The sequence below is a fragment of the Dermacentor andersoni genome, chromosome 1 (assembly GCF_023375885.2).
Source record: "Dermacentor andersoni chromosome 1, qqDerAnde1_hic_scaffold, whole genome shotgun sequence".
Classification (NCBI taxonomy): domain Eukaryota; kingdom Metazoa; phylum Arthropoda; class Arachnida; order Ixodida; family Ixodidae; genus Dermacentor; species Dermacentor andersoni.
In genome coordinates this window covers 314,788,335-314,807,346 of record NC_092814.1, presented here as the reverse complement: position 1 = coordinate 314,807,346, position 19,012 = coordinate 314,788,335, and the positions used below count along the sequence as shown (strand labels likewise).

General features: G+C 51.3%; 1 protein-coding gene across 2 annotated transcripts in view; it reads left to right on the top strand.

Annotated features, from left to right (window-relative positions):
* The window catches only part of Sin1 (SAPK-interacting protein 1), a 129,021-nt gene that overhangs the window by 47,656 nt on the left and 62,353 nt on the right, over positions 1–19,012 (top strand). For both annotated transcript variants that reach the window (XM_050196284.3, XM_050196285.3), the window contains exons 4-5: positions 13,075–13,792; positions 16,293–16,399. In XM_050196284.3, coding sequence (XP_050052241.1) covers positions 13,536–13,792; positions 16,293–16,399 — 364 coding nt within the window. In that variant the 5' untranslated portion in view covers positions 13,075–13,535. The remainder of the gene's footprint in view (positions 1–13,074; positions 13,793–16,292; positions 16,400–19,012) is intronic.

Genomic DNA, 19,012 nt, shown 5'->3' with positions numbered 1-19,012 from the left:
TTTGTGTGTGTGATACCTGTACAAAAATTACGCTTCCATCTCTCTCTCTCTCTCGCTCGCTCGCTCTCTCTCTCTGTATAAGTGCAATGCCAGGCGCCTATTCGCGGTTACGTAGTGAGCCGGCCCTGTCCGAAGAAGATGAGTAACAGCGCTAGACAGCGGGACGTGACTGAGACAGACGAAGCGCTTCGTTTGTCTCAGTCACGTCCCGTTATCAAGCGCATTTACTCGTTTTCTTCAGCCATGTACCAACCAGCCCAAGTTAGCACGTTATTGCAGCCCTGCCCACTGCGTGTTTTCGATGTAGTCATACTTACCAGCAGAAATGTGGCTTCATCGCTTCAACACGTTCAGATGTGCGCATCTCGCGTGTTCTGTTAACGTCTCGCGCGACGCAGAGACGGAGAGAGAGCCTTCACGTGGCGCGTACGAAGGCTTCCCTGTGTCTGGCCGACTGAGGTCTCCCCCCCCCCCCCCCCTTCCCTGCCGCCACCGGTTGCGCGCGCACGCCCTGCTTTGAGAAGAGGCATGCGCGCAACACGCGGTCGTCGTCGTCGGTTCGGAAGCTGCGGGCGGGTCAGGTCCTGCGTGTCGCGGGAGCCGCGTTTTCCCCACCGCCACTGCCCAGGAGCCATTAATCACCAAGCCCCGGTCGCGGTGTGGCGGCGTGCGCCTCGTGCTCTGGTCCCGATGGATGTTTGGGTGTGTGTGTTTGTACGCTTGCGAACCGAGCGCTGCTGCTGCTGCTGTTCATGCGGCGGCGGCGACGGCAGAACGCGCGCGCCCCAAGACCGGCGGGCGTGAAAAATGACGCCGATTTCGGAAAGTGGCGATGATTTTGCGCCGCCCGATTTGAGCTCTTCATTTGCGGCCGCCGCGCTCTCTATACGCCCTCTCCTCCCGTGGCGTCTGCTGTGGTTCCATTCATCCGTGGCAGAGAGAGAGAGAGAGCGTGCTTGTCTGCGCTGGGAAAGCTGCCGCGCGCACTTGCGACCGGTGTTTGCTTCTTTTGCACAGCTTGGTCTTTCCCGAGTTGTGCTTAAGGGAGGCGCTCGAGCTGAATCGCAGTCATTCTGTGTCTCCATTATTCCCAGCGGTACTTGCGGCGCTCCCGTTTTCAGTACGCTGTCTTGAAGTTTGTCCTGTAGTAGTGCGAACACTACTATAACATAACGGGTGGCGCTTGACACCTGCCACTGCATGAGGTAGTTGCACCGGCGATGTCGGCGCACGAGGGTGCGAACCGCGTGACGTTGTATCACGTTGTTCCACGCTCTGTATAGGGTTTAGAATGAGCTGTAATGGTGGAAAACGCACGTCAGCTCCATAACGCCACATTTCTCTAGCGATCCTGATGGTTTTTGACTCCCTTACTGCCATGAAAATAAAGTGTTCTCTCTTTCTCAAGTGACATCCGTCAAGAATGAAAAGGAAAAAAATATAGCCTAGGTTAGGGAGGGGGTTCTAACGAAAAACAGGCAGCTTGTGTATGCGTATTGTGGGTTTGACGTTACTAGACAGTTTTAGTTGGGCGTACGCAGGAAACCAGCGGAGGCTACAGTGCGCTTGCGCTACTAGTACGCAGGAGCACGCACGGTCTCTTGCGCGCCCGCAGTTTTTTAAAAGCTGCGTAGCGTCCGCTGCGGGCTCTGCGGGCTTTGCGAGGCGTTCTCGCGTGTCCACGAGAGCGCATTTTTCGATATGGCTCTTGTCGACGATATGACACCGGCTTGTGGTTTGACTTCGTGGCGGCTGATATTGGCTGCACAGTTTCGGAAGGCGGCATATGGCGGCGCTGAGTAGCACACTTACGGCTCCGGCGCGCGCAAGTCAGCAATCCCCTTCTACACTTGTGCGTCCGGCCAACTATTGCAGTTTCGCGCGTGTGCGCTTCGCTGCGTACGCGCGACCTCGCGCGCTGCGCACGTTTGTTGCGGTCGCCCAACTGTCTACTGACGGTAGGGATGAGGAAAAACGGGTGAGCGCGTGACTCTGGCAGCGTGTTGTTCACCTAATTGACGAGCCTAAAAATCCGCTTGTTCTTTCTTTTTCTGCAACCTTGCGTGAAATTACACGCCAGAGGAATATCTTGAAAAATCGTCGCCACTGAGTGTCTGTCTTCAGGCTATGTCCGTTTTCTATAGCGTTGTCATCCTCATCGTTTTAGAAGTGTGTGAAGCGTTGTTTCCTAACTGTTAAAAAGTAAACATAGATATTCGTTTTGTGCAAATTGAACTACATTATGTAAGCTCAACCACCTAAACACAGAGCCAATGACTAAATTCTTCTTAGCTGGGGTGTAAATTTTCGACAGCAGCGTAATTGTGAACACAATTCCGCCGCTGCCGAAAATTTGCACCAGCAGCGAAGCAGAATAATGTAGCTTACTGCAATTTTATCTCTGTTTTTGTCTGGTTAAGCTCTACAACACCGAGCCGCTGCACCGCTCCGGCCGCTCACGTCCCCGACCATCCGGCAATCCGCCCAAACCGCCCCCGTTTGCCGGAATAGCGGACACGCTAAAAGTCTCTACTGTTTGGAATCCGCATTGCAGCCCGCTAGAAGCGTGCATGGCGGTGAGCCGAGTTGTACAGACGACGAGCGAGAAAGCGCCACATGCCGGCTCCTTCGAGCCGTGCGGAGAAGCGAAGGTGCGCGGAAAGAAAATCAAATGGTTGAATTAGGCGCAGAACGGGAGCGGTGACGCACAATTGCTTCTTTGCACCAAAAATGGGAGTGCTGCCGCGGCTTTTAGGCGGCTCGGGTGGTACGAGGCGGGCGAGTGTACGCACGCACAGATACGCCGAGTGGCTGGCGCTCGTCGGGACCTGTGACTCGTCGCAGCACGTATATGTGCCGTTGAGAGATGAGCGAGCGCGCTAGGATTTCGGGAAGGTGGGTGGCTTCTTGCCGTGGCTATGCGCAGAAAGAGCGGCCGAGTGGTGGAGGGGCCCCACTACTCCTCCTGCTGCTTGCGGATGCGTCACTCGGGGGCTATGATGGACGCCCAAATTAGGCCCGCCTTAGATATATGTATACGCACGCACACACCTGGAGCCGGCGGGCCAGGCCTGGGGACGGCTTCGTAATGCGCTGCAAGAAAGACTCCGTTTGTGATAACGGAGTTATGGCCGACGGTAATGGACGCCGACACGGCTTTGCCATTAGCCGTCGGGGCCGTCCCGCCGCCGTGCGTGCGTGCGTTCGCTGGCGGAGAGTGTGAGCGTCGGCGATGGGCGACGCAGGTGCTGCTGCTGCTCCTGCCGCCACCGCTGCGTGCTGCGCGAACGAGAACGGCGCGCGCATTTACAGTGTATTCACACCCGAGCTACCTCTTCGCGCACGAAAAGGATTGGCGCCGGTGATCGCCTGAAAGATAATGCGAACCAGTGCGGGTGCGCGTGACGATCGCGAAACCGCGCCCGGCTCTGATGGCAGACGCGGTGTGGTATCCTCGACAGGGCGACTTGCAGACAGCTTCGCGCACACCCTTTTCCTGCACTGGTGGTGGTGCAGTGACCGCGGGTGCACAGCTGGTTTTTTTTTTGGGGGGGGGGGCTTCGATTGAGGAGGTCGGGTGGGCGCACGCACGATGAGGTTTGCACCTGAGTTGTGCGGCGCCTCTCGAAGTCCGTGGCCTCGGCCGCGCGCAGCACTGGCGTGCTCCTACCTCATTACTGTCTGAACATCTGTAATGGTGTTGACATTTGCCAGTGCTCTTGTCTTTCATTCATGTTATTCTGCTTTGTTCGCTCGGGTGCCACATTTTTCTCCGCGCTCCGAAGCTGCCGCAATTAACTAAGTTTGTTGTGAATCTTGAACACGCATCGCTTGCTGTGTAGCGGGATCTAGGCTTTGGTGACAACTTGTCTGAGCATTGTAAGAATTCACTGATGTTTCAGAGGGCAGACCTGGTCGTTCGTCGTTATCATCATCAGGATACGCGGCAATTCTGCAAAGTGTTTCATCTAACTGCGACTACTATATGTGCAAAGCAAATCGACATGGTTACCCTACGCTTGTAGGGCCATATCTCTATTGTTTATTTATGTGCGCAGTTCACGAAGATAGAACATGTTTCTATGTATGGTTGGGGAAATTAGAGCAGGAAAGTTTAAAGGTGTTGTTTAGAATTATCTGGTCGACTGTTCAGCGGCAGATTTTGTAATACTACGAGTTTGTCTACTCTACCTGTGTAATGTTGTGGGAAGTGTCTCAGAAGGGTAGCTTTGTTTCTTTTGTGTAGTGTTGCTCTAACTAGAAGGGAGCCTCGAAAAGAAAAAGAATATATATAGCTTGGTGTACATGTTGCGTATCGTTCTGCAAGCGAGGCGCGTACACGAGCTGCACGCAGCTTCCGGCATCAGCAGCGCACAAAGGAAGTGCAGCCATGGAGATTCCCCCACCACCGTTGCTGCCACTGAACTCGAACGAGCCACTAATGCAGAGCGTTGTCGCCCGAGTGCGTCGAAATGCTTTCAGGGGCAACCCTCTTCCTGTTCGTTCCTTTCCTTCTTTTCGCCTCCCGCCCATGCATGCGCTGTGGCGCTGTGTAGGTCCCGAGGGTCTCCTCGAGAATCGCGCGCGCTCCTCTCGCTGCTCCCGCGGGACGAGGGGATGGCTCCACGCGCTTTCATTTTCTGTGCGGTTCTCGTTTCTCGCCCGCTCGCTCGCCTCCTTCGCGAGGCGCTCATTGTGAAGGAGGGAAGGGTCCGGAATGGTGTGTGTGTGTGTGTGTGTGCGTGTGCGTGTGCGTGTGTGTGCGCGCGCGCACACACACGGCCAGCACGTGGATGTTCGCTGTCGCGGCGAGCACTGGCCGGAAAGGGCTTCTCCGTTCCTATCCCGAAGACGCGCCGCGGTGACTCGGCTCTTCCCCTCATGTGTGCGTTTCGATGGAAGCGAAATGCGAACACCTCCGTGCCATCCGCGTCTCGCGCACTGCAGTGTCTAAGGAGCTCCGCCCGCGGTAGAAACAAATCCGCTCTCGGTTTCTCGCCTGTCCCTCCCATCCCGTTTTCTGAAACCCGACACCGCCACGCATTGGGCGCGTCTCTCCGTCTCGCAAGCCGAGAAGCGGCTTTGGCGAATACTCCCCCGTGTTGTAACTGTGCGAGCGAACGTGTTCGTCCTTCGTTTGCTGTGCGGCTCTCAGCCTAAAGAGTTTTGCTACAGCGGTACGAGAAAGTAACTGTGTAGTGTAAGTGCTCCGATTGGTGTGGTTTACGCTAAGCATTCGCACCGGACGTTCCAAACCTTTCAAGTGGTCTGAATTGACGTGGGCGGCCTTTGCCGTTGTTTCTTAAGAGGCTTAGGATTTCAGCTGTGAGGCTACAAGGCGTGAATTGTGTAATCGCATGGTTCCGCAGAGTACTCCACTACGGCAGCATCTCCACTCACCCTCCTTTTCTTTTTCATTCTGTCAACGCTAGGATACCAATTAATATGTTAGCGCTCGTTCCACCATGTACTTTGTTATTCGCGCCTTTAGGCGCGGTGTCATGTAACAGCCAGTAACGGGCTTGCATCGTTCTTACAAGGTGACCTGGGGAGGTATTCTGTAAGAGTCCTAGTGGACATGTCCATTTCGTCTGCTGCTGAAGTGCTGATTGGCTGTGGCGCCTGCTTGCTGCGGCCGCGCAGCCACCCAGAACTTCTACAACAGATGAAATGGACGTGTCCACTAGGTGGTTCTCTTACAGAATACCTCCCCTGCTCCCTTATAAGCCCTGTTCGCATCGTTCGTACAAGGTGTCCATGCTAGGGTCCTCGTAACTTAAACGTTTATCTTGGACAGCAAGATAACAGAGTTATAGTTTATTGGACGCAAGCGGCTTGCGTACGCAAGAAGTAAGGGCCACGGTACTGCGCATGCGCAGACCCCTACGTTAGCGTCTGCGCATGCGCAGTACCGTCGCTGCTAGTTCTTGCGTACGCAAGCCGCTTGCGTCCCCTAAACTAAAGCTCACTACTGTCTTGCGAAAAGTTGGGTTTAAGATTTCTGCTTAGGCGCTGTGAAGTTTTCTGCGTGGGAATTTTTGCTCACTGAGATAATTTACACACAGCGAGTTTTGTTCAGCTATACCTAAACATTCCATTCACCCTTACTAATTTTTCATAAACAATTAGACATGACGGCGCGTAATAGTTATGCTGCACTTTCACTTATGTTAAATATGAAACGGCGTTTTTAGTAGCTTCGTAGAAGTTGTGCAGGTTTGTGTAGGTGAAAAGTTGCCCCTTACGTCGGTGATGTTTCTTCTCGCTACGTGCCCCGAAGTAGTCAATATCCACATTTCGCTATGACATTCTATTTTCAATGGACACCCGCATGCTATTTGAACTCCTTGTATGGAAAAGTGCCAGTAAGAACTCATAGTGCTGCAAGAGGCGTGCTGTTGCGTGCATTATGATTTTAATTTGCCTTTCGGTGGCTGCAGGGATTCAGCATCTAATGTCGCGAGGAAGACTGTTCAAGGGGCCGTTCTTGGTCTATATTGGCACGTGAGATCCGAACTCGCAAGTTAGAACAAAGTAATTTTTTGCTTAAGAACTGATTCGCTTCGCCGTTGTGGCTTAGCCACTGTGACGTCTTGCTGCTATACGCGAGGTCCCGGGTTCGCTTACCGGCCGTGGCGGCTGCAGTTTGACGAGTGTGGTTTGCAAAAAGATAAAAAAGTAAAGGGAGTGTATAACTCTAGGTCTGCGTTAAACTACTTTACATTGTCAAAATTTATTAGGAGCCCTGTCACTACGGCGTCTCTCATAGCTCTCATAGCCTGTGGGTTGCTTTAGGACGTTAAGAGGAAGCTTTAGCTCGGGTGCTGCTGTCTAAATACGTGTAAAAGAAGAATTCGTTTTTCTCGGCAACCACTGCACCAAATTTAGCCAGGTTTGTTGCATTTAAAAGAAAAACTTAAAATCTAGTGACTGTTGGTTTCGAATTTTTTATTTAGGACGTGACTTTTTATTAAAAGTGGGCAAAAATCGCAAATTTTCAGAAAACGAAACTATCCAGTTTACAACTTCGTAACTCAGCAACGAAAAATGATATCACAATTCTGTGAATTGCATCTAATAGCACATCTAAAGCGGGCAATATTGATGTGTTACACATCTGTGTCAAAAAATTCAGTAATATGTAAATACAGCTTTCGCAGAACCCTTGTACACAACGTAACAAATTCACGTAAGCTATAAATTGACATATCAAATTTGTCCACTTCCAGTGATCTTACGGATGCCGTTTACAGAACCACAATATCTGTTATTGGCAGAGAACCATTAATTTGTAAGTATTGTGCTTCTATTTTTTTTTTCAAACTTCCGAATTTTTGAAAATTCTTATAACAAAATTTAGGCCCTTGGTCAAAATTCCGCTTCCAACAGTCACTAGAATATAACTTCCTAAATTGCAGCAAATGTTATTAAAATCGGTTCAATGGTTATCTCAAAAAAATGTTTTTGCGTTTTACATGTATTTGAATAGGCCGCGTCGGAGTTGGGCCCGAACTAAAGCTATCTCTTAAAGCTTATTAGTCCAATTCAAAGCTAATGCGATTGCTATTTTTTTAAAATTGCCCACTGGCGTAAGCACGCGAATGTAGCTAACCGCCAATAAAAGAAGTCGTCTGTAAAGCATACTTCTCCGCACGGTCACTCGTTGTATGGGGATGCACGCTTTCTGAGGGCACAGCTCTCCGCAATCTGCATACTGTGAGGTATCGCTATCCACGCTGGTAAATGCGGTCTTTTTCAGTGCGTGCGTGCGTGCGTGCGTGCGTGCGTGCGTGCGTGCGTGCGTGCGTGCGTGCGTGCGTGCGTGCGTGCGTGCGTGCGTGCGTGCGTGCGTGCGTGCGTGCGTGCGTGCGTGCGTGCGTGCGTGCGTGCGTGCGTGCGTGCGTGCGTGCGTGCGTGCGTGCGTGCGTGCGTGCGTGCGTGCGTGCGTGCGTGCGTGCGTGCGTGCGTGCGTGCGTGCGTGCGTGCGTGCGTGCGTGCGTGCGTGCGTGCGTGCGTGCGTGCGTGCGTGCGTGCGTGCGTGCGTGCGTGCGTGCGTGCGTGCGTGCGTGCGTGCGTGCGTGCGTGCGTGCGTGCGTGCGTGCGTGCGTGCGTGCGTGCGTGCGTGCGTGCGTGCGTGCGTGCGTGCGTGCGTGCGTGCGTGCGTGCGTGCGTGCGTGCGTGCGTGCGTGCGTGCGTGCGTGCGTGCGTGCGTGCGTGCGTGCGTGCGTGCGTGCGTGCGTGCGTGCGTGCGTGCGTGCGTGCGTGCGTGCGTGCGTGCGTGCGTGCGTGCGTGCGTGCGTGCGTGCGTGCGTGCGTGCGTGCTTTGTTGGGGAGCGGATAGGAAACTCTGGATTCGAACGCTTAAAAGAGCAGTCGTGGTGCTTTTTCGTAAAGGCAAATACAAGGTCTTTTAGTTCCTCCAGCGGTGTATTCCGCGTGCGGCGCTCTGCGCCTTTTAGCATTGATTCACGGACGTTATTTCTGTGATGTGGAAGCATAAAAATTGTCTGTTGTTGTTGTTGTACTCGTTAGACATTATGAGCTTGCCCGAGTGTTGTTTTCTTCCTTGCGTTCTGATTCTTTCATTAGTTTGTTACCAGGGGGCGATCGTATAGTTATGTAGGTAGATAAAATGCGTGTCCGGTGCCTAAAGCGAGTCTGTCCTCTCGTGCTGCATAGATCCTCCGTTTCGTTTGAAATGTTGAAGAAAAAAAAAGGCATGCCGCCTGTGAGTGACCCTTGCGCTGCCCCGCACAGAGTGAATGACGAGGCCCGTTCTCTTCCCGGCCATCCGATCGGCGGTATATTCGCGCGTTCTTTCGAGAATCCCCGGGGGTGTCGTGTCCGCTCTCTCTTTCTCTCTCTCTCTCTCTCTCTCTGCGACGCCCTCGCGTAAATGGTGGACCAGCGCCGGCGGCGCTTATGGCGTTCGTTCGCTTCAAGATCTTCTCCGTGACTGAATGATGATCGCTCTCAAATAGCTCTCGGCGGTGTTTGCTCCTCATCTTTGCCTTGTTCAGCGAAGTCGTCGACGATCAGCCGGCGTAAAACGCCACGACGGAAAGCGGCAAGCGACGAGAGAATGTAGCGTTTTGGAGCGTCGGCAGTGCGTGCGTCGGCTGGCTGCGCAAGGCTCGGACAGGAGTGCGCAGCGAGTTTTTTAGCCGTGTGTATACATCATATAGGACGGGGGTGGGAACGAGTGGCTGCTTAAGCATTTGTTTCTGGTGACTTGCGAGCGAGCACCTTTACATCGCTCGGTCGGGGATTGTGGAGGGGTCTTGTGGATTGTGGAGGATTGTGCCTTGAGGCGGTGCAGAGATAGCATTGCGACGGTATTGCCCCGTGCTCGACCTTCATCGTCGCATCTGATGGGCTCCGCCCCGTAAGTTGCAGGCGATCGTGGCGTTCCTGCCGACTTCGCGGGGAGACACGGCCACGCACACTGAATGCCCATCCGTCGAAAGCCAGACCCGCATGTTCCGTGATCTGGCCCTGCGCAGTTTAAAGACGTCGCTTCGAAACTATATACTTGCCTACCGGAAAACTAGGAAGATGTTTCAATGGGGAGGGAAGGGGAGGCATATTATATCGAGGAATATACTTTTTTTAATGATGCCGCTGCGATAATTATTTTCTCGGTGCTAGTCTCTGTGATTCAGTGGCGCTGGGTGGATGAGTAGCCGCCGCAGACCGTGCATTAATTAAAGGGACACTAAAGAAATACGTCGAGCTAGATGGAAAGATCAGGCTTCTTTTATAACGATTTTGTCATTCGTAGCGAAAACCGAGCTTTTCGGGAGCGAGTAAACGATGAAAATGAAAAATCGAAGTGGTGCGATCCTGTTGTGGACTGGGGTACCTCTCTCACGACGTCGCCACTGGCTGATTCACAAGAAGCGGCGTTGAGGGAAGTGGCGTGAAAATTACGTCAACTCGTCCGTTTTGACGCGGATGGTTAAAATTGAGGAGCAGCTGCCGGACCTTCTGCTGCAATTTTCCACCCAACAAAGTGATATCGCACAGAAAACGACGATAGACGAATAATCTATCGCTCTAAATTTACATGCTTAAGGGCGCATCCGAGTGCGGAGCAGTGGGAGAGCGCGTTCTCCAGCAGCGACCCTAGCCTCCAACGGAGGCTGGTGGATCATGCCCGACGAGCAGCCACGCTCAGTGGTGCCCTGGAATGGGGGCGCTAACCATGCAGGCCGGAGATCGTCATCAACCAATAGAAGATGAAGACATCCTGCCTGACCGCTGAATTACTCTTTCTAGAGCAATAAAGTTTACTTCCTCCTCCTTCAGTGGCATCATTACAGTACGGGCGCCGTGAGAGAACATCAATTTACGCAATTTGAAAGGTGTCGTCCGTTGCGGCGATTTATCGACACCATATAGTTCCATACAATTACTAGGGGAATTCTGTGTATACGGGAGCTGCAAGCAAGGTGGTTCAGTCGTCATGGGATTTGCCTGAACTTCGTCCTTCTGGCTTCAAACGGCTGCGTGACTTTGCAAACTGATCATTTTCAAGAAAGCACTGCGTTTTAAGTAATTAAATAAACATTGTTAAAATTGTCCGATGGCAGGATTCGAACCCGGGACCTCTAGCGCAGAAGCCCGATATTGAAACCATTACGTCGTGCATGGACGCATGAACAAGCGAAACCGCTGCCATTATCAACGATTGTGCGTGTTCCTATAGGCTCATTGTCTGCTGCATTAAAAAAAAATGTATAAAGAGCTTTGAAATTTAGTCCAGTTGAACGTCTGAAGCCACAAGCACGAAAATGTTCTAACCATCATTCCCATAGTGGCTAGTAAGAGTTCGGGTCGGGCATGTCAAAAGGGGTAGCTGTCCCTAGCCGTCGTCCGACTCATGCACACTAAGGAAGTTGTTGAAGGGAGGAACAAGTTCTCATCGAGAACGAGGAGCACTGGGTTTATTTACAATATCTGCATGATGATTAGAGAACCTTACGTCTCGACGGTCTAGCAAGACTGAATTGAAGCACGCCCTGAGAAGCAAAAGAAAGCCCGCTTAAGCATCCCCTCTGTCCTCCCTAGGCCAGGGGAATCTGCCGTCATACCTTCGTCCAATAGGAGCGTCCAGAGTCGCCGAAGGATCCGCGGTTGAGGGCGAGCGTGCGCACAATCACTCGGGCACCTTTGTTCACTGAACGCACAGAAAGGAGTGGAGCTTCGTAGAAGGCGATTGTCACGTTTGACTTAGTCACTTTGACTTAGTCAGTTTGACTTAGTGCTGCGCTGTCGCGAGACAGAGCAGCTCACTGCGGTCGACTGTTGAGGTAGACAATCCGCCTTCGCTCACTTGTGCCGCTTGTGACGGTCTCTCGTCGACAGATGGGCTTCTCGAGAGAAGAGGCTCACGCAGGCGGTGAACCCGCTGTCGTAAAGAAAGAAGACGCCGGAAGCCCCGCTTGGACTCCGGTTCCGGTGCTCCTTGTCCGCGCCGTTTCGAGATCGGAGGGTGGAAAATAATTTCTTTTTGGCGGTCAACAACGGATAACGCTTTTTAAATCGCGTAAGTTGCTTTAGCTCCGGCCCGCGGCCACCCCCGGACATACTGCTATTGCGACACGGGCCTCATGACCAGTAATTAAAAGGTAAGGTTAACGGTTTTAGCTAATTTATAAGACTGCAGTGGCTACTCTTCTGTCCATTGTCCGCTGAAATTGACAGAATTGTCGTAGCGGTTAAGCATCCTCCACCCCCCACCCCCACCCCCACTTCCCACATAAACACGCACGCAATAAATGCACATCTCCGTTTTTAAATATTTGCGTTAAAGTAGTAACCAAGCATGAACCACCCAGTATATTACAGCATTATGTGCTCTTTGTCAGTGTTGTGGTCTGTCGGGACATTCGAGAGAGCGGAAAGCCGTACTGAAGAATGACTGGCCGACCACTATAATTTTGCGGATGCGTAATTCCTGAAATGCGCGCAATCCCGTGCGAAATAGGGGAAACATTTAGATTTCGGTTTGCGAGCACTCGGCAGAACAACAGCGTAAAAGTGACAATCAATTTGCACAGTGATCAAGCAGGTGCGGTGTGCCGGTATTCTTCACATCTTCATCCACACTGTGAAGTGGTTGAGACAAACATTAGAAAGCAGTGGAAATATTAAGTAGAAATATAAAGCAGTGGTCTGCGTGACTGGTATACTTGTGCTCAGTGTTTGATAAATCTTGCGGTACATACTGTGCAGGGGTGGAAGATTTGCAGATGCACACAGCTAAACTGTCCAAAAAATGTTTTTATGTCTACGCCTGGTGAAGTCGGCATCGTCTTTGCAAATATACGTTTAATAAACTTGGATTCACATTTTGTGGCGGTTTGCAGTGAAGCAAGTGATATACATCGACTGCGGAGCTAGTCGGTCGAGTGGGCTCCGTCTTTTCACTTCCAGTGGTGGTGTGAGACAGAGCGTGACCATGAAAGTGACGTTCCCTTCACGCGGTATCACTGTTTGGATTGGATCCCGTTTTATGCGCAGTTGAGAGAGAAAAGTGGTCCTAGCTGTGAAAGAAGGAACGGCATAGGTGTCCCTCAAAGGTGTGCACAAGCTCGTTTCGAGCATTGTTCTGGCCATGTTTACGTGGTGTGCTTGATGCACGGTTCACGGAAATCAAATCACCCTTTGTGTGCACCGCTCGCGGCAGCTCTGCGCTCGACCTGTGCCTAGTAAGACCTTTTTCTCTGTCGAAACGCGAGTTCACAAATCTGGCCACGGCAGCTTCACTTATATGGTGCGAAACATAGATATGTTGGCGTGCCATGCATACTAAAGAAACCCGAGAAGGGGAGAAAGGGACATACGTAAGTTAATACGTCGTTATTGGAGCCTACTGTGTGCATAGCTTAGGATAAGCTTGGTGGTCGGTTCACGTGGACCCATAGGTGCAGCTGGCGTGTCCCGGTAACAGTGCCGGGAAGTCGCAGAGCAGTGAGCGCAGCCACAACTGTCCGTGAGAAGCTGTGTGGTATATGCCGAACTCCTCACCCCCAACTCGTAGTGACCACTGGGCTACCTCCGCACACGCAGGTGTCCCGCGGAGACTCCTAGGCCCACGGCGCGCCGCCAAGGCGCGCTGTGTCCCGACTCCAACATCCAGCGTAGCGGCGCTGGCAGCAGGCGGTGGCCACTGGGAGGAGCGGCGGCATCAGCGACCCTGGGCCAGGAAAGTGCTTCCCTGACGCACGCATCGGAACGGCGCTTCGTGTGTTGGCTGTTTGTTAGAGACCCGTCGCAGCGGACTCGAGTATTTGGCCCCGGCTGCACTTGACTGCGCAACTATAGGGCCTGCTCCTACGCCGCCCCGCGAGAGCGCAACGTGTGGCCGGCGGCCCAGTAGGCATACAAAAAGAGCGCAGTCGACGGCGTGCTATACTCATATAGTTTTCGCTTCTCCTGCTAATTTATTCTCTTGGTGAGTGTTTGGACTCCCGGCGTTCCTCTGACTCGGTGGGCATCCGTGCGCCTATAACGGCATAAGGGACGCCGTGATGGCCCTGTACGACGACGTGCGATTTGTGCTGTCGCACGTGCGCCACTCGTTCGTGACGTGCGATGACACCGGCCTGTGCGAACTGGCCTTGCTGAGCGACGCCGACGTGCGCGCCGCCTGGCCGCAGCAGGCGGCCTCCCAGGTGACCACCGACCTAGCGGCCGAAGCCGAGCAACTGCAGCTGCAGCAGCAACAAGAAATGAGCCAGTCCTACGACATCGTCTCCGAGATGGAGTTCATCGGCGCTCACCGCAGGTAACGCTGCCCGCGAGAGAAAGGGCAATGCACGAAGTCCGCAAGCTCAGTAACCAACTCTTAACCACACGTCCTCCAAGCTCGCTTTCCGCGGACTCCGGTATAGGGAGAAGCTCAAACGAAGGCTCGCAGACGTGATGACACTGTAGTGATGCGCTTCGCTGTCCGGACGACCTCCTTGCCACCTCTTGGCGCGGAGTGGTGCTATCCCACAATAAAGTTCAAGGGCCGGCCGCAGGACGATGATGATGTGCCTGTTAGTAGAGATTTACGAAAAGCAGGCCTGAAGTTAGCGGACGCTATGTGACTTGCGTACACTTTGCAGAGTTTGGATTCTTCGCATGTACAACGCCGTGCGCGTTCTTTTTTTTTTCCCCCTCGGTGAGCGAATCTCTTGCGTCCGCTGTTTATGAAACTGGCTATCGCCAAATGCACTTGAAGATCAGCTTCTCAAAGGCTGCAAGTTATGTTCGCGGCAGGTATGGTAAGCAGAATAGTGCAGCGTGAGGTGGGCGTGATGAAACCGAAACTACGGAGAAATAGTGGCGCATTGAGAGCGCGAACGAAAATTTAATGTTGTGGAAATTCCTAAAAGAATACACGACTCAGCTCGTAGTATTAACGCAGTCTTTGATGATCCTTCATTGTTTTGCTAGCCCCGGTGAAATGACAGCAGCTCGGGCGTTTCACACACCATCAAGCAAGCGCACTGCTCCCAGTCAGCTGGGGCATTATGGCGGTGGTTGTGGTACGTGCCGGAAGCATCAGTCGCATGCATGCGTTTGTTGAAGCACCTGTAATCTTTGGGCAGTACAGCTGTCTAAGCCGGCATTTTCGTTCGCCTTTTCAACGATGCACGCGCCTTGTCTGGGCCTGATGAAGACAAAGCATCGGCCATAAAAGATTTAGTGAAGTTAAAACAGACACTAAAATTAAAATAAGATGACACTCTAAACTTATGAAGTATGCTTTTAAAACGCTATTTTACTTAATTTCGTAGTAATGGATTTAATATTATACGAGCAAATAAACGTTCGTTTGTTAGTTTGTTTTAATTTCGCGTTTTCGTTTTAATTCTTTTTGTGTGAGGCGTTTTTATCGATCTGCGGGACTGAACGTGTACCACTAAAGCTGCGTGTGCTTTGAGTCTGACCCAAAGCACTCGAAAGCCGTTGGTCACAGGCAGAACGGTCTTAAGACAGCCGGAAGCGAAATGTGCACTGGTTTGATTTAACGGTGAATAACGGCACGACCGGTGCATCTATATTGCGAAAAAGGGTGTACGTAGGGCTGCCGTCTCGTTAGCTCTTGGGTATCGCACAGAAATGATTCTGCGTTGCTCCCTCTGGTCCGTCGACAACGTTTACGTGACTGTCTCTGTGCGATGCATTATATCGCACCAGAGAACGCTAGAAGCTCCCCATGTGTTATAACTACGCCTCGGCTCGATCCACTCCCCCTCTGTCCTATTCGCGGTCATTTTGCAGTGCAGTGTTAGCTTTGCGTGAATGGGGAGATGCGCATGTGATTGAAAAAAAAAAGCATCACATTCAAGAATACCAGTGCTCAAATACTCAGAAAAGAACGACACACACAATGCAATGTACACATTTTCACATACTCAATACACATTTTCTTTGTATTGTTTCTCAGCGCTGGTCTTCCAGAATTTAAACTGTACTTCAGCAACCTGCCCAAGTTTCTACCCTACGTGAAAAAAAAAAGGGGGGGGAAATACAGAATGCCTAGGCACGCGCAACCTGCAGTTAAAGTGCGTGCCTCCACTCTTGTGTCCGTAAACACCACAGTGCATTTCTCGCATGAAGGCTTGAAATATGGAGAAAAATCGCTTGTTTCTGGCGTCACCATTTCCATAACTTTTTCCTGGCGATAGTACCGTCAAGAGCGAATTCTGAATGCTACCGATGCCGCGATAAAACTGAATTGCCTGTTTGAAATTGAGTGGCGCATTGCAAAACCTCACTATTTCAAATTGCATGTCCAAGCTGCGAACGCGATTGACCTTTTTGCCATGGCACCTATGCAGAAAAGACTTTCGCTTTTGACGGCCTAAAGCGTCAATAACCGTGGTGAGAGCTATATACTACGCGTCCCGCTACTTGGTGGGTGCCTCGTCAGTAATTTTATAACAAAGCGCTTTTGGACCTGATATTTTCTCTCTCCATTTTGATTGATTTACCCGCCTGTTCATGATTGGAAGAGCGGTGCTGCTATAACCGGCTATAGCACCCCTGTATCAACTCGCAGCCGTGACGGTTGCCTGAGCGGAATCAAAAATATTGAGGGAGTGCTAGCAGTTGGGGCTCTGCATGTGCAATGCACCTTTGTTTTTCTTGTTTGTACGTGTTTGGGCCAAAGTTTATTGGTGAGCCGGCCTCCCATCGAAGCTTGGAGCAGAACGTTTGCAGATCACAAGTTCCCCTGCCGCCCGACATTGTGTGCTTCTGTCTATCTCTCCTGCCGATGCTACAAACAACAGGCGCTCCAACACGGCCCAGCGGCTCGAGCGGCTCAAGAAGGAGCGTCGGTTGCAAGGGAAGCTGCGTCACGTCGTCTGGAAGGACCAGCCTGCCAAAGAACTCACCGGTCAGTCTCTCTCTCTCTTCTCCTCCCATGCCTTCCTGCGCGCCGTTTCAGCTCGTCATGCGACACGTGAGACAATGGACGTCCATTTGCATGCTTTCGTGTACCTCTGACTGCTGGACGCGTTCCTTAGCTTTGTCCCGACTTCGGACACAGTGGTGTCTGTCCAGCTCACACTCGCTTCTCTCGCGAGGCCTTGAGACGCCGTGCAGCGTTTCTTTCTTTTTTTTTCTTTCTTTTTTTTCTTTCTTTTTTTTTTTTTTAACGAGGCAAGATGGCCGGTGTGCGTTGGCACCGTTTTGTAAACTCCCAAGTTCTCTTAAGCGAGCTTATTCAGCCTGGAGGCCCTGTTCTGCTTTATTTTTTGCTAGGCTTCAGTGTCACAAGTGAATACAGGGGTTCTGTCTCGATCGTTTTACTTTGGCCCGATTGTCTCGCTCGCGTTGTTACGTATATACTGAAAATTTACGGACGCCGGGTTCACCGTACGCACGAGGTTTCAGCGGGAGCAGCGAGGCGGGCGAATCGGAGGGGAATTCTCGGGTTATGGCAAGAAGCGCGGCATCGCTGTCCAAAACTGCAGCTTCGATGTTTTGCTTGCAGTTTTCTGCCGTAACAAGCGTTTTGTTCTTAACACTTTTGCGCGTAACTTTTCGTCCGGTGAATCGCAGTTGTTTGCTTCCCAGGCACGACGACGAGCTCGGTTGCGTGTTATCCCAATTAGCTGCTTTGCGCGGAAGCACGCGGTCTCTTTGTCAGCCTGTCTTTCGTGGTCAGTCCCGCGTCACTTTTCAGAACTCGCTTGACGCCGTCAAAAACTTTCTCGGTCTTCGCCCTCCCCCCCCCCCCCCCCCCTTGCAGCCGTGTCTGTCTCTCGGCAGCCTGAGCGCGCATTATCTTGTTCTCGCCCGATTTAATCACTTTGACGCACTCCCCCGCCTCGTCCGCCGTTCGTGGTCGTTAGTTTGTTCTTTTCGCACAGCCTTGTCCTTTTGGCGAGGCGCGTCGAAAGAATTTCCGCTCCTTTTAACGCCTCGTGGCGTGTTTGTTCCTGGGAGCGGACTGCGTTCACCGCAATGTCGCGTAATGGGTTATCTTTACGGAATGGCGCCCCCTTTCCCGATTGAGTCGTCGGCTTGAAAGAACTTTTTTGCTTCTTTGTGGCAAAGGACGTGGGCGGGAAGGGAAGGAGAAAGTCTTCAATAGAGGCGCGGTGGGGTTTCTCTCTTTGCTGTGCTGCGTTTTGCGCATTATGACAGGGTTGGGTGCTGGATCGAGTCCAGACAAGTTCTGTGGCAGGACTCTCTCGACAAAGTTTTCGAACCGCCGGAGGGCCGTCAGTTTTATATTTGGACGGTGTCTGGTGGAGGGGAGTGTACGTAGTGGATGCGCGAACCGATGTCTCTTTTGACCAGGTCGGCTTAAATTAGCTTTCTCCATTGTGCCTTTATTTCATTTTCTTCTCTCTATATATATATTTACACGAAAATCGGCAAATTCGGGTTCCCGCCGTTCCTGCTTCTCAGTCGTTATACTATCATTTCAAACAAACAAATAAAAATAAAACTTAAGGAAGAAAATGTATGTGACGCAAGAGCTATATGTGGGTGCTCTGGAATCGATTGCTATCGTGCTGAAATAAATTTTTAAGCATAGAATCGGCTCTTGGTGAGCCCTCCGAGTGCATAGGCTTTTCGTCAAACATATATATCTGTAATGAAATTAACGTCGTCGCTGGTATACATTTGAATTGTCGTGTTCGTTTAGCTTGATACTCACAAAACTGTCCGTAGTCGGTGACAGCCTAACAATAATAAGGTTATATCTACGCCGTCCAACTAAAACAACATTCGCATAGACGTGACAGCCAATTAGCTTCACTAATTTACCCGACGTCAAGCGTTTTCGCGTGTTTGAAATAACCTTTTTGTCCGTACAGATTGGTCATTGCGTCACTGGTTTCAGGATGAGACCTGAAAGCCTAGCCTCATTTTATAGGGGATCCTGATGCCACTGCCCAGCCAAAGGTAATGTTTTAGCTTCAAAAACTAGCTTATATTTTCTGATTAGCCTAGCTTATACGTTAGCCGACCAAACTCATTAAGCTGTGAGCGGACTCCAGCTGGTTCGGCTCTCTTTTAGAGATGAAGAGCAGGTGCACTGCTTTTTTGTGGGCGGAGCTTTTGTAATTCTTTGGTTGTCGCCGACTATAGAAGTTAGCTGTTATTCTTGAACCAAGTTAATCACTGTAAGTAAACGTTTCAGCAACAACATGCAACTACGCATGGCGTCTGCGCAATTATGTCGCAAGTTATTGTTCTGATTATTAGTATTAGTAGGAGTAGTAGTAAAAGCAAGAGCCAGACGCCGGAAAGTGCTTCTAGAAACGGCAAGGAAGGGAATATGGGGGAATTTAATAGTAATAATAATAATAATAATAATAATAATAGTCTTGGGTTACGATTGAAAAGAGCTAAGTGAGATATGATTTTCTGTGCCTTTCATGGCTCTGACTCAGCTGTTACAGCGCTCTGCACGAGTTCGATAAAAATAACGGTGAAAAAAGTACGGTAGGTGTGCAGGAATCGAACCAGTAAAGGCACGTTTGCCTTATCG